Source organism: Triticum urartu, chromosome 3A, assembly GCF_056163025.1.
Source record: "Triticum urartu cultivar PI428250 chromosome 3A, HENAU_Tu73, whole genome shotgun sequence".
NCBI classification, from domain to species: Eukaryota; Viridiplantae; Streptophyta; class Magnoliopsida; order Poales; family Poaceae; genus Triticum; species Triticum urartu.
In genome coordinates, this window is record NC_141875.1 from 481,828,319 (window position 1) to 481,844,101 (window position 15,783).

The following is a 15,783-nucleotide window of genomic DNA, read 5'->3' on the forward strand; positions in this document are numbered from 1 at the left end:
AGCCAAACTAGTTTTCCGTGAACCCATATAACCGCCCAGCAAACTAAAATTATGTTTGGGCCCTCCAACAAAACCGTGGATAACTTAAATTCTGTTTTCACAAAGCCAGGAAACTACGTTTTATCAAAAACGACTAATACTCGTTTTTGAGAAAACAAGATTACATAAAACTTTCCGTAACAGACATTTTCCTCTCCGCTCCTTCCTCAACAAACTTATTGGCGCCAATTCTTCCCTCCCGCAGCCAGTTCTAGGCGTCATTTTTTCCATCGCATCTATATAAACTGGATGGCGGCACAACAAACATCAGCAAAAAGAGATCTGGAAACCTAGTTCAATGGCTAGCCGCTAACCCCTGCTGTGATCGCCAATTCCCTGGCCGCCGGTGTTAGGCTGGGATCACCAATTACTGGCAGATGGCCGCTGCTGGGAAGAGAAGGGATCTCTCTTCCCCAACTTGTTTCCATCACCAGAGATCAATCTGCAGATTCGTCATCCTACAGGTAAGGTCCATAATCAGAAACTGATCAGCATACTCAAATCTGTAGGAAGAAGGTTCATGCTTTCAGGACATGAATGCAACTACGAAATTGAAATTTAAATCTGTAGCAGCTGTGTGTTTACTTGAGTGATGAATAGACAATTATTCCCTATAGATTAGTCACATATGTAAATTGTCAGGTCTTAGTTTTTACTACAATATAGGCAATCCTTGTAGATGGAATACCCTTCATGATAATTTCCTTAGATCATAATTGGTGCCAAAGGTAACAAAGATTGCAGTATTTGTGTAACTTAAATGATTTAACTAGTAATCATTTTGTTGCTTTATTTCCCTTTAGGAAAATATGGATGACCAAATCAAAAGCATTAAGAAGGAAAAGACCGATAAGCAGGTCACAAAGCACCACACATGGAAATCTTCAGAGGACAAAGTATTGCTGAACATACTAAAAGATCAAACTTTAAATGGAGGGAAGGAAGGAACAGGATACACAAAAAAAGCATGGCGTGAAATCCTAGAAAAGTTCAATGAGTCCAAGGTAGACAAACTTGAGTTGCAACAAATAAAAAATCGCCATAAGTACTACAGGAGTTGTTATGCTACCATGGACAGACTTCTAAAGCACACAGGATTTGGTTGGGATGACGATGACAAAATGATCAAAGCTCCAGAAGAAAAATGGGCAGAACTCATTTTGGTAAGTTTAAGAATAGTAACTTTTATATAATTGCCATATCATACACTTGACCAATAGACTAACAATGAACTTACAAACCGCAGAAGGATAAGAATATTCAAGAATACCGAGATAAAGTGTGGCCTAGTTGGATAGACCTGCAAGACATATGTGCGAGCTCTACTGCATCCGGACTCGGTGCTGTATCTAGCAAAGGGAAAGGTGAAACAACTAAAGCACAAATTGATTTGAATGAGGTGGTAGAACTAGAATCCGATGAAATAAATGATCCCACTATTGTTTGTCCTAAAAAGCCTAATAGCACCAAGGCAGAGAAAAAGAAGAAGTGCAATGCAAGTGGATCACAAGAACCTCCAAAGGGACAGAAGCGATCAGCCGATGATGCTATAAACGCAATTGATCGCCCAGCGGACGCATCACTCATCATTGCTGAATCAAAGAAAAATGCAGCACAACAGATAGAAGCTTACTCAGTGAAAGCATGTATGAAGATATTAAATAGCATGCCTGGACTTGAGGCAAATAAAAAATTGAAAGCTGCAGAAGCATTTGAACAAGCCAATAAAAGGGCGATTTTCGTGGAGATGGATGAAGAGACTCGATCTCTTTGGGTTGACAATGCGTAGTTTTGTTTTCTTGTAATGTACCGTTGAGCTTTGAGATTAAGTCATATTTGCAATTTTTCATTAATCCTTCTGTAATTTTGTGTTCAAACAATCAATGGCAGTTGCAATTTTATATATTTATTTGGGTGTTGTTGCTTGCTAATTATAAGATCCAATTATAAATTTCTACTCTTGATATTTGGAGTTATATATATTTATGTTCTTCAAATCAATAAAGAACCGAATATATAAAATTGATGGCATACATTTCCTTTACGTTGATTGGTTTGACACAACAATGATGCAATGGTGTTCTCTCGCTCATTACATGATTTTTGTCCTGCCATTTAACAGAAAGTCTATCGATCAGTTAAAGGAGAGTGATGGAAGATATGGCAAATGAAGAATATTCTGATTCTGAGCAGATGGTTATTCATAACATTTCGGCAGTGTCACTGTTTCGATATGTGCTATTTGGAAGACTATTCAAAACACCACGTAGTACTTCCAAATTAACTGGTGCTCAGAAAACTAAAGAGTGGTTAGAAGGGCATCCAGTTAGATTTTATGAACAACTTCGCGTTGATAAGCACACCTTCTACTTACTGCGAGATGCATTGTGCGAGAGGAATTTACTTAAGGATACAAAACGGATGGATGTGAATGAACAACTAGTGATATTTCTACATACAATTGGGCATAATATTAGGAATCGTGTTCTCCAGGATAGATTTCAACATTCAGGAGAAACAATTAGTCGACACTTCAAGAGAGTTTTAAAAGCCATAAATGGTTTGCGTGATGTTTGCATAACTGATCCGGCCAATGAAGTTCCAACCAAAATATTGGCCGATGAAAGGTACTACCCATACTTCAAGGTATATATCCTATCTCAAGAACATGTTCCTTTTCCAAATGACTTGCATAATGGTTTAAAACTTACATTCTAATTCACAATTTTACCAATAGAACTGCATCGGAGCAATTGATGGGACACATATTAATGCAAAGATCAAGCTTGATAAGCAAACTCCATACAGAAATAGGCATGGTTATCCATCTCAAAATGTTATGGCGGTAGTGCCATTTGACATGTCATTTTTATATGTGGCTGCTGGATGGGAAGGTTCTGCATCGGATCAGGCCGTTTTACGGTGGGCTGTTACTGATGGTGGCTTTGTTGTTCCAGAAGGTGAAATTTTAAATACATGAATTTTACATGCATGCAAGTAAAGTTTATCTTCATTGTCTCAAACATATGATTATATGATAGAAAATTTGAGTGTGATATCAAACTTTACATGCAGGTAAATTTTATCTTGTTGACTCGGGATACGCAAATACTCCAAGATTTATTGCCCCCTACCGTGGAGATCGCTATCACATTGGTTCTTTCCGTGGAACTAATCGTCGGTATAGTAGTGAGAAAGATATGTTCAACCATCTACATGCACAACTGCGGAATGTTGTAGAACGCACTTTTGGTGTTCTAAAAGCCTGATTTCCAATATTAACCAGGAATGGAGGAATCCCTTATCCTTACAAAAAACAGGTCCAAATTGTTATGGCTTGTTGCATCATCCATAACTTCATTAGGAAGGTTGATAGGGATGATGAGTTGTTTCAGCTTTTCGAACAAGAGGGTATAGAAGGAAATGTTGACACAGGTGACCAACAAGTTAGAGGGCACGCAAATTTACAAGAAGATGATCGAGTTGCTGGTGAGCGATTACGTGCAGGCATCGCTCAACAGTTGTGGACTAATCATCAACGACGTACCATGCAAGAAGAAGAAGAAGAAGATGATGATTAAACACTGCAATATTTTATTGCGATCTTTATATGCATATACACTGCATAGTTATCATTATATCTTTTCATTCCTTAGTAGGCCCAGGAACTTTCTATTCTATTTATATTCAAGCACACTCTGTCTCTACAGCTACAGATGATAGCACTGCTGAAATAATAATTCTATGCCAATCACCTAATGAAGCAATCAGTAAAAGCTCTGTATGCCTTCTCTAGTTTGTGAGATTGATGAACTAAATGGACAAGACTAAGCTACTAACCTTGTAAAGGTAGTAACAATCTGAAAAATGAACTTGTAAATCTGAAATAGATAACTACTCTGTGTACATAATTTCTGGTGAGATCAAAACGTACAAATGCGCGTGAACGTCCATGTGTTGGGCTAAGCTAAAGAATGAATCAATTGACTAGCCTATATGCGCCGAAATGTGCAAAGATAATAGATCATTCATACGCAATCAGGTATCTTTTTGGCTCTGTGAAGTGAAGTAGTACTCACATTTCTGTAGTTGAAGAATTGGAGCACCTTGTTGACAGCGTCGATGTACTTGACTGATGGCGGGCCATGGAGTACGCTGATGCTGATAGAGACATCAATGAGGACGAAGGCGCCAAGGACGGCGCAGAGCATCCACCACGAGCTTGCGCTTGACGACGACTCAGGCGAGACCAATGTCCCTGTGCTTCTTCTTGGGCTCCGGCAGGCTGACTACCAAATCCGTACAAAGCCTATGGAGGAGCCGACGAAGTGGAGGTAGAGGCGGCGACCTAGCCATCGAGGGAAATCGACCGCCGGCGTCGCGCGTGCGCCGTGTCGTCCATGGGAGAGCAGAGGCGAGCTGTGGCTTGGACGAGCTGGGGACGAGCAGTGATTAACTTGACACAAAGAGGCCGAGCTGCCGAGAAGTGGTGGTGGTGGCAGGAGGCAATGGCGACGACGAATCGGCGATTTGGAGGCTGCCGTCCGGCCAATTCGGGGAAAGTGGCCAGCTTTGGGAAGGCCATGAGTTCAGGGGTAGGAGAATAGAAAATACTTTTTTTTCTAGAAGCCAGGGAATAGCCATAGGCGAGCGGTCTCCAAACAAGGATCTGCGTACGCTGGTTTTACACCTTCCATAACCCAAACAAAGTTTTCGTTAAACAGATTATACACCAAAAAGTAAATAATACCGGTTTACCAAAAAATCTGCTTAAAACTTGTTTTCCTAAAACTCGGCGCTAATATTCTCTATCCAAACAACCACTTAGGGCAACGCAATGCGCCTGCATACAAAAAGGTCCGCGAAAAGTCCACGAAGATGTATTCCTTCCTGCGCAGTTTCCGAGCGGAGCTCCTACTTTGCCGCCCGCGGGCGGCAAATGGTTTTTTTTAACAATCGCATGTAACTTTGTTGATACTCATCTCTATTCCTAACGAAACAGGTTGGTAGTCTCGCTTTCAGATTTTTTTATCTCACCTTTCATGATTTTTTGTACCTCCTCTCATTTTCGTTGGGTTTTTTCATTAAAAAAATGTGTCCCCTCCTTTCATTTTATTGGTTTATTTTCGCGTCACCCTCTCACACAATAAAAAAAATCTGAGCATATCAGAACTTTTCATACTGCCGCAAATTATTTAGTAATATAGAATCAATCACGAATAATTTCTAAAGATGAAATCTAAATTAATTGACCTTATCTTAAATCACTCAATCACATTAATCTCTACTCGTAATGGAGCAGTTGATAGTCTCGCTTTCAGGGTTTTTTTTGTCCCACCTTCCATGATTTTTCTTATACCTCCTCCCACTTTAGCTGGGTTTTTTTCGTAGATATTTTTTCGTCCCCTTCCCCCACTTCATCGGTTTATTTTCGCGTCACCCTCTTACACAACGAAAGAAATCTGAATAGATCAGAACTTTTCATACTGACGCAAGTTATCTCTACTCCTAATGAAGCAGTTGGTAGTCTCGCTTCTAAGTTTTTTTTCGTCCCACATCCCATGTTTTTTTGGTACCTCCTCCCATCTTCGCTGGTTTTTTTCGTCCCCTCGCCCCACTTCATCGGTTTATTTTCGCGTCACCCTTTCACACAAAGAAAGAAATCTGAACAGATCAGAACTTTTCATACTGGCGCAAGTTATTTAGTAATATAGAATCAATCACGAACAATCTCTAAAGATCAAATCTAAATTAATTAACCTTATCTTAAATCACTCAATCACATTAATCTCTACTCTAATGGAGCAGTTGGTAGTCTCGCTTTCAGGGTTTTTTCTTCCCACCTCCCATGGTTTTTTTATACCTCCTCCCACCTTAGCTGGGTTTTTTTCGTAGATTTTTTTCATCCCCTCCCCCACTTCATCGGTTTACTTTTGCGTCGCTCTCTCACACAACGAAAGAAATCTAAACAGATCAGAACTTTCCATACTGACGCAAGTTATTTAGTAATATAGAATCAATCACGAACAATCTCTAAAGATCAAATCTAAATTAATTAATCTTACCTTAAATCACTCAATCACATTAATTAGAAAACAAATAATTGATTTTCAGAAAAATCGCTCAATCACATTAAGCTTATCTTAACTCACGGATGATAATCAATCTCCAAACAAAGAAAACAATACATCGAGGGAGCAGTAAATAAACTCCCTTTCTTATGGCATGTATATGATCTTCCCTTCCCTCTCCGTTGTTGAGCGTTCTTGATTCTCGAGGCCGATGCTTGGGCTGCGTCACTGGGTTGCGACGGTGCCGGAGGACGAGAACGGCGAGGCCGGGTGCCGCGGCCGGTGAAGGGGGCGAAGAAGGGCGGCTTCCCTGGCCCTGGCCCTGGCCGTGGCCCTAGGAGTTGGTGCGGTGGAAGCGACACTTGAAGAACCCGGCGTGGGTGGCCGATGCGCAGACGCACTTGGAAGCGGGCCAATGGCCCACGCCGGACGGCGCCGACGCCGACCCGGGCCACCTCCTCCGCGTATTCTTGGAGCTGTGGCTGGCCGATTTACATGAAATTAATTCCCTCAGTTGTGGTAGCAAATATAATACACATAATCCATATTGTTATGCACTAGCGTGTGTGTGTGTGTGTGAAATAGATGGATTATGGTCCCGTACCCAATAAGATGGATATGTATGTGCGTGTTAGAGAGAAAGTGAGTGGGAGAGGGGGAGAGAGAGTGAGGAAGAGGGAGGGAGAGAGTGTGTGTGAGGATTTGATGGTAAAAAGGTCGCCAATGTCACTTGATATGTATGAGTGTGACGCCCGGATATTTAAGCTACAGTAACCCCCTCGTAATGATGCCACGTCACCTGAGTTACTGTTGAAAAATCTCGCGTTAGTTCAAAACGATTCGAATTCAAATTTGAATTAAAGGTCAACAATAAAAGTTTTTTTCAAAATTTAAAACAAAAATGTTCGAGGTGTGCAAATAAATGCCTAAGAATTTATGATATGGGATCCATGCTTTTATAAGAGACCTAAATACTTAAAATGAATTAAAAATGTAAAGAAACTAAATAAAGAAAAGAAAATACAAAAACAGAAAACAAGCTAATAAAAAAATTAATAATAGAAAAGAACCCCCCCCCACTGGGCCATCTGGCCCAGCTGTTAGCCAGGCCGGCCCAACTGGCCCAACCGGTCCCCCCCAATCCCCTTATTCCCCCACCCGGTGAGACCCCAAACCTCCACCGACACCTACTCTCTCTTCCCCCGAAATATCTCCCTCCCCTTCTTCGCCGATCTGGATCGGGCCACGCCCCGACGCCATCGGCCGCCTCGCCGTTGCCGCTTCCCGCCACCTCGTCGCCATCGCCTCACCTCGCCCCGACAACGTCGGACCTCTACGCCGCCCGGAGCCGCGCCCGCTCGACGTCGTCGTGCGCCACCACCGCCGCCCGGAGCTCGTGCTGCTCGTCCACTCGACGGAGCCGCCTCGCCGTCCTCTCCATCGTCGGCTCGTGCCCGTCCTCCTCCTCAACCACACTGCCACGAGCCCCACATCGTCCCCGTGAGCTTCCCCCTCCTCCTCTCTTCCACACGCGCACGCGCTCACGCCATGGTTCCTCCCCGCGGTTCCGCTGTTGCCGTCGTGGCCTTGTCGCGCCCAGCGTGCCCCCGCGCACGCGCGCCTGCGCGCCTGCACTACCTGAACGCGCGCTGCTCGCGCCTGCGTCGCCCAACCACTGCCCGCCGCGCATCTGGCCGCCCCTGCACCGCGGTCGCCGCGCTCGACCTCGTACGCCCCGCACCGACCGCACCCCGCGCACGCCCGTCCGCATGTGCCTATGGCCACGCTACGCCTCTATCCTCGCCTGACCTCACCACTGCCATCGTCGCTCGCCCGTCCTGGCTGTGTCACCGGCCCCGCACCCCCCTGTCCGCCGCGCGCGCCCGCGCCTCCTGCTGCCGCACTCGCTAGTCGGGCCTCCTGCACACAAGCTCGCCGCTGCGCCAGCTCCCCCCCCCATAGCGCTCATCGCCCACTGCTCCCACCGTCGACCGCTGCCCGCCTTCGGCCACCGCACTCGGCCGCGGCCCCCGCAGCCCAGAGCCGTACGCTCGCGCCCGCTGCTGCCCCGGAGCCCCCCTGTTTTCCTCGTTCCGCTCTGCTGCGGCCTCCGCCCCATCGCGCACGCACGCGCCGCGCCGAGCGCGCCGTCTCCAACCGCTCCGCCCCTCCGTGGCGCTCGCAGCGCCCGTGTCGGGTGCATCCCCGTGGGCCAGCACCCATTCGGGTGTGCCCGACCCGCTATGCCCCCTCTAGGCCAATGACAAATGGGGCCCACGCCCCTGAGAACAAAAATGAAAAATATATATAATTTATATAAAAATAAATGAATAAATAAATAGATAAACAATAATAATAATAATTAGTTAATTAATTAATTAACTTAATTAATCTTGATTAATTAAACTGAACAATTAATTAAACTAATTAACCTTAATTAGATTAACCAAATAACTAATTAAGCTAACTACGGTTAGTTAATTAAATAGTCAATGACAGTGGGGCCCACCCCTAATTAATCCTGATTAGGTTAATTAAACTGGATAACTAAATGTGTCACTGACAGGTGGGACCCACCTGTCAGGTTGACCAGGTCAACTGCTGATGTCATGCTGACGTCATGCTTGAAGGAAATATGCCCTAGAGGCAATAATAAAGTTATTATTTATTTCCTTATATCATGATAAATGTTTATTATCCATGCTAGAATTGTATTAACCGGAAACATAATGCATGTGTGAATACATAGACAAACAGAGTGTCACTAGTATGCCTCTACTTGACTAGCTCGTTAATCGAAGATGGTTATGTTTCCTAACCATGAACAAAAGAGTTGTTATTTGATTAACGGGATCACATCATTAGAAGAATGATGTGATTGACATGACCCATTCCATTAGCTTAGCACCCGATCGTTTAGTATGTTGCTATTGCTTTCTTCATGACTTATACATGTTCCTATGACTATGAGATTATGCAACTCCCGTTTGCCGGAGGAACACTTTGTGTGCTACCAAACGTCACAACGTAACTGGGTGATTATAAAGGAGCTCTACAGGTGTCTCCAAAGGTACATGTTGGGTTGGCGTATTTCGAGATTAGGATTTGTCACTCCGATTGTCGGAGAGGTATCTCTGGGCCCTCTCGGTGATGCACATCACATAAGCCTTGCAAGCATTACAACTAATGAGTTAGTTGCAAGATGATGTATTACGAAACGAGTAAAGAGACTTGCCGGTAACGAGATTGAACTAGGTATTGAGATACCGACGATCGAATCTCGGGCAAGTAACATACCGATGACAAAGGGAACAATGTATGTTGTTATGCGGTCTGACCGATAAAGATCTTCGTAGAATATGTAGGAGCCAATATGAGCATCCAGGTTCCGCTATTGGTTATTGACCGGAGACGTGTCTCGGTCATGTCTACATTGTTCTCGAACCCGTAGGGTCTGCACGCTTAAGGTTTCGATGACAGTTATATTATGAGTTTATGCATTTTGATGTACCGAAGTTTATTCGGAGTCCCGGATGTGATCACGGACATGACGAGGAGTCTCGAAATGGTCGAGACATAAAGATTGATATATTGGAAGCCTATATTTGGATATCGGAAGTGTTCCGGGTGAAATCGGGATTTTACCGGAGTACCGGGAGGTTACCGAAACCCCCCGGGAGGTATATGGGCCTTAGTGGGCTTTAGACCTTTAGTGGAAGAGAGGAGAGGTGGCCAGGGCTGGGCCGCGCACCCCTCCCCCCCTAGTCCGAATAGGACAAGGAGAGGGGGGCGGCGCCCCCCCTTCCTTCTCTCTCTCCTCTTTCCCCCTCCCAAATCCTATTCCAACTAGGAAAGGGGGGAATCCTACTCCCGGTGGGAGTAGGACTCCTCCTGGCGCGCCCTCCTCCTGGCCGGCCGCACCTCCCCTTGCTCCTTTATATACGGGGGCAGGGGGCACCCCTAGACACACAAGTTGATCCACGTGATCATATTCTTAGCCGTGTGCGGTGCCCCCTTCCACCATAATCCTCGATAATATTGTAGCGGTGCTTAGGCGAAGCCCTACGACGGTAGAACATCAAGATCGTCACCACGCCGTCGTGCTGACGGAACTCTTCCCCGACACTTTGCTGGATCGGAGTCCGGGGATCGTCATCGAGCTGAACGTGTGCTAGAACTCGGTGGTGCCGTAGTTTCGGTGCTTGATCTGTCGGGCCGTGAAGACGTACGACTACATCAACCGCGTTGTGCTAACGCTTCCGCTGTCGGTCTACAAGGGTACGTAGATCACACTCTCCTCTCATTGCTATGCATCACCATGATCTTGCGTGTGCGTAGGAATTTTTTTGAAATTACTACGTTCCCCAACAATGCTGACGTCAGCAAACACTATTCTGGATAATGTTGAATTAAAATAATTGAATAAATCCTAAAAATGATTTAATTCTTTTAAAATTAATATAAAATAAACCGTAGCTCGGATGAAAAAACTTTGTACATGAAAGTTGCTCAGAACGACGAGACAAATCGGGATACGCAACCCGTTCTTCCGCCACGCATCCCTAGCATAGCGAACACACAACTTTCCCCCTCCGGTTCATCTATCTGAAAACGCGAAACACCGAGGATATTTTCCCGGATGTTTCCCCCCTTCACCGGTATCACCTCGTACCGCGTCAGGTCACCCCTAGCACAACGTAATGTCGCATCTTGCTTTTTGTTACATTGATTGCTCTATTATTTATTGTGTTCCCCCTCCGTTACTTCTTTCCGGTAGACCCCGAGACTGCCGGAGACCCCCAGTACGACTACGGTGTTGATGACCCCTCCTTCTTGCCAGAGCAACCAGGCAAGCCCCCCCTTTGATCACCAGATATCGCCTATTCTTCTCTCTACTGCTTGCATTAGAGTAGTGTAGCATGTTACTGCTTTTCGTTAATCCTATCTTGATGCATAGCCTGTCCTTGCTACTACTGTTGTTACCTTTACCTGCAATCCTAAATGCTTAGTATAGGATGCTAGTGTTCCATTAGTGGCCCTACACTCTTGTCCGTCTGCCATGCTATACTACTGGGCCGTGATCACTCGGGAGGTGATCACGGGCATATGATATATACTTATACTGTTACATTACTTATGATATTGTTCGGAGATGGGGGCTGAAGGGGCAGGTGGCTCCATCCCGGTAGAGGTGGGCCTGGGTTCTCGACGGCCCTCGACTGTTGCTTTGAGGCAAAGCGACAGGGCAGGTTGAGGCCACCTAGGAGAGAGGTGGGCCTGGCCCTGGTCGGCGTTCGCGGATACTTAACACGCTTAACGAGATCTTGGTATTTGATCTGAGTCTAGCTACTGGCCTATACGCACTAACCATCTACGCGGGGACAGTTATGGGAACTCGACATCGTGGTATCATCCGAAGCCTTCGTGACATCAGCGACTGAGCGGCGCGCGCCGGGTTGGACCGCGTAACGCAACTTCCTTTGTAATGGAGGTTGCTAGGTCTGCTCACCGGCCGCGTACGCAACGTGCAGGTGTGCAATGGGCGATGGGCCCAGACCCCTGCGCCATAGGATTTAGACCGGCGTGCTGACCTCTCTATTGTGCCTAGGTAGGGCTGCGATGTGTTGATCTTCCGAGGCCGGGCATGACCCAGGAAAGTGTGTCCGGCCAAATGGGATCGAGCGTGTTGGGTTATGTGGTGCACCCCTCCAGGGAAGTTAATCTATTGAATAGCTGTGATCTTCGGTAACAGGACGACTTGGAGTTGTACCTTGACCTTATGACAACTAGAACCGGATACTTAATAAAACACACCCTTCCAAGTGCCAGATACAACCGGTGATCGCTCTCTCACAGGGCGACGAGGGGAGGATCATCGGTTAGGATTATGCTATGCGTTGTTACTTGGTGAACTTACCATCTACTCTCTTCTCCTGCTGCAAGATGGAGGTTACCAGAAGCGTAGTCTTCGAAAGGACTAGCTATCCCCCTCTTATTCCGGCTTTCTGCAGTTCAGTCCACATATGATACCCTTATTCCATTTGATACCAATGCATACATATGTAGTGTAGCTCCTTGCTTGCGAGTACTTTTGAATGAGTACTCACGGTTGCTTTGCTCCCTCTTTTCCCCCTTTCTATACTCGATTGCTGCGACCAGGCGTTGGAGCCCAGGAGCCAGACGCCACCGTCGACGACGACTCCTACTACACTGGAGGTGCCTACTACTACGTGCAGCCCGCTGGCGGCGACCAGGAGTAGTTTAGGAGGATCCCAGGCAGGAGGCCTGTGCCTCTTTCGATCTGTATCCCAGTTTGTGCTAGCCTTCTTAAGGCAAACTTGTTAACTTATGTCTGTACTCAGATATTGTTGCTTCCACTGACTCGTCTATGATCGAGCTCTTGTATTCGAGCCGTCGAGACCCCTGGCTTGTAATATGATGCTTGTATGACTTATTTTATTTGTAGAGTTGTGTTGTGATATCTTCCCATGAGTACCTAATCTTGATCGTACATGTTTGCGCGTAAGATTAGTGTATGGTCAAATCGGGGGCGTCACAAGTTGGTATGAGAGCCGACTGCCTGTAGGAATCCCCTTCCACACTCCTTGGCCGAAGTTGAGTCTAGACATTGCAAAACTTTTTACTAACATGGATGTGTGTCTTACGGGCCCACGTCGTCATTGGGTGGTATTAGGATCTTTTAATCCTCGATCCTTACTCTGGGACTCTGAACTCTCTTCTACTCAGGTTAAATGATTTTACTAACTCTGACTCTAGGTTCTCGTAACTACTTCCTCCCGGAGAGCCCCTCACTCCCGATGATTGCTTAGTGCCCCAGAAGATTCCGAAGATACTCTTCGATGTTCTCTCGAGGCCTTGTGCCCATCACTTTTGCAATTCACTTCCATCGATTAACTTCTATGGATAACCACGTACACGTGCCATTCATACAATCATTCCCCAGTGGTCTTGTTATTACCCGATACCCCAAAATTCTCTCTATTGTACCGAGAATACTATACCCCAAAATTCTCTCTATTGTACCGAGAATACTATGTGGCTACTACCTTACAGTTCTTTGCCACATGATACCCCTACGGATAATTCCTCGCACTTATCGAGTATCCGCTCATTCCTAGTTGATTCATGTATTTCACATAAGTCTTCAAAATGCCATTGATCCCCGAAAATCCTCAACAGCTTATGGCTCTTGAAATTCTGGCTTGATTGCATTATGATTAACCTCATAAGTCCGGTAATCTTATTGGCATCCTTAGTCATTATCAGTTTGAGTCTGTTGAATCAATATGTTGTGAATGCTCGCAATCCTTAATCAGATCCTTCATTTCGTCCTTCCGGCTCAGACGTCATTTTAAACATGAGCTGGATCTCGACCAATCAAATTGCCGTCGATTGTACCCCTAAGGCTATTCAACTTATCTGTCCCTAATCAGAGCATTGCTTCTGATCTCTTGTCTTGGAATTGATAATTCCTTTGCATTTGAACTTTGAGTTAGTCAGTTGTTTCTATAAACTGATCTCCTTGCATTTCTTCTTCCTCTGGTTGAGTACCGATGCTCACATCAGATCCCTTGTGGACCACCAGATCCTTTGTTGGATTTTATCCAACAGCGTCCTTCGTATTCTATAAGCTTGTGCGCCTTTCCTCGGATACATAATGCCTTTGGTAAATTGTATCCTCTGCTTTCTCCAGCATGCTCTACTATCAAGCTTGTGATATTTATTCTTGAAATTTGTGGTATATGTTCCTAAGATGCCCTAATGGGTTGAACCTATGCCTTCCCTAATCCGTGTGAACCCGAAAGATTTCACGGGTCATACTTATCTGGTATTGCACCAGGTAAAAATTTCAACAACTATTGTCATTTTCGAAATATGAGAGGTGAATGAAAGGTTATGCGTTGAACAAGTGGGAGTCGACCTTGAACCCTGTGTTCATGCCCATGGACCCAATGCATACCTTATCATGGAAGTTTCTCTTAAAATTAATTATCCCCTTGTTATAAGTTCATTTTGTATCTGTGGACGTGGTTCCGACCATGTTTCTCCTTGATTCCATTTCTCGTGCAAGTTTGAGCACTTGTCTTCTGCAGAGCATTACCCTATTCCAACCTTTACTATGATCTGTCGTCGAGTATTACCCCCTGGTATCTCAAGATTATCATGGAACTGCATACTTCTTATTTGTTCTTCATCAAGTGCTACATTCTCACTGATTCCAATTTTTCACGGGCTCTGAGTTATTAAACACTCAAAGACACTGATAACTGACTGAAGTCTGCACCGCGATTAAACAAATCGTGGTAACCTTCATGACTTACGAGTTTGAACTCGATCACGTCATTCCTAGCCTACTTGGCTATATCCTTGTCATGCCGATTTTAACTGTGCTACCTGGTCCTTCTTTCTAGAGCAAAAATTTCGAGGTGAGCTAATATTACGTCGATCTTCCTCGTCATAACAATTGTCCTTGAATGACAAGCTTGATTTCAAGTTTGTGTCATACCTATGGTTTCAATAACTTCTCGCTTCATCATTCTGTTGACTTGATGTCATCGCCGATCGGTTACATCTTCTTGAAACCTCTCGACAAATGTGTCGTGATCATCATCAACATTTTGACCCCTTCCAAGATATCAATTGAATTCATGATGAGAAGTACCCTCCTTGCCCTCGATGATTCGTGTTATCATCGACCACTTTATTGCCTTCCATTCAACACAAACTTGTTCGTGTCTCTAGCAACCCTATTGCTTTCAAGTCAATGGTCGATATTTCATTCTTAGACTATTAGTTGTTGAATCATCTTTCTAACATTGATCATGCTACCTAAGACCATATTTTGGGTGCACTTTTCAACCAATGCTTAATTGTGTATGTTTTACTCGAGCATACATCCTTATATCATTGGATCCGACAAATGTTATCTCCTTGTTCACATAAGTGTGGAAATCCATCTTTTAAAAATCTCAATGAATTGTCGCTGAGTTCATCAGCCACCTCTTCATTCTCTCCTTGGTTTTAATGATGAACTCTTGTTTTGGAACTCGCTTCCATAGTACATTTCCCGAGAATCTTACAATGTCGTCTCGTCAATTGTGTTGCACCTTTTCTTCTCAGGCATCCTGAGTCTGAGGCATCCTGGCACCAATCAGATCTGAATCTCGGTCAGATATGATGGTTGGAACATATTCCAAGAGTTGTTACATTGGTCCTTATATATCGGTAAGGTGAGGTCATGCCTATCACACCTGGCCGGAGGACTTGTTGTTATAGATTCCTTTTCAGCAAGGTTATCCCTTCTTCCATGAGGGAATTGTAAGACCTATTCTTCAAGTTATTCCTGATGGATCCTTTGTGTCTCCAGAGTCTGATCTTCACTTGTTGACCATGTCAATGCTATCTCGAAGCATGTCTATGGTATTCCGATTTTCAACAAGAACATTAAAGCACAATGCTAAGTTTTCCTAATCAATTATCCAAACACCGTTGTATGGGTAATGTCATGAAATTTCTCTCCCCTACCTAAAGAGTTTTCTACATTATATCCTATCATGGATATCATGCTCTACTTGTCCTTGGGAAGGATATACCCTTGAATAATGTGTTTAAACACATGTTCCTTTCCATTGTTCTGTTTAGTCTGATAATC

General features: G+C 44.7%; 1 protein-coding gene across 1 annotated transcript; it reads left to right on the forward strand.

Moving 5' to 3' along the window:
* Positions 1-848: 848 nt before the first annotated feature.
* Positions 849-1,828, forward strand: LOC147980201 (uncharacterized protein At2g29880-like). The gene is made up of 2 exons (XM_087516845.1): positions 849-1,202; positions 1,286-1,828. The coding sequence occupies exons 1-2, from the start codon at positions 849-851 to the stop codon at positions 1,826-1,828; spliced, it is 897 nt and encodes a 298-aa protein (XP_087372971.1).
* Positions 1,829-15,783: the final 13,955 nt, after the last annotated feature.

What these genes read in the sequence shown, in the direction of transcription:
- LOC147980201 (XM_087516845.1), top strand. Translation starts at nt 849, where the DNA reads ATGGATGACCAAATCAAAAGCATTAAGAAGGAAAAGACCGATAAGCAG. An exon ending in AATGGGCAGAACTCATTTTG is followed by an intron (nt 1,203 to 1,285) that starts GTAAGTTTAAGA and finishes TACAAACCGCAG; the next exon opens with AAGGATAAGAATATTCAAGA.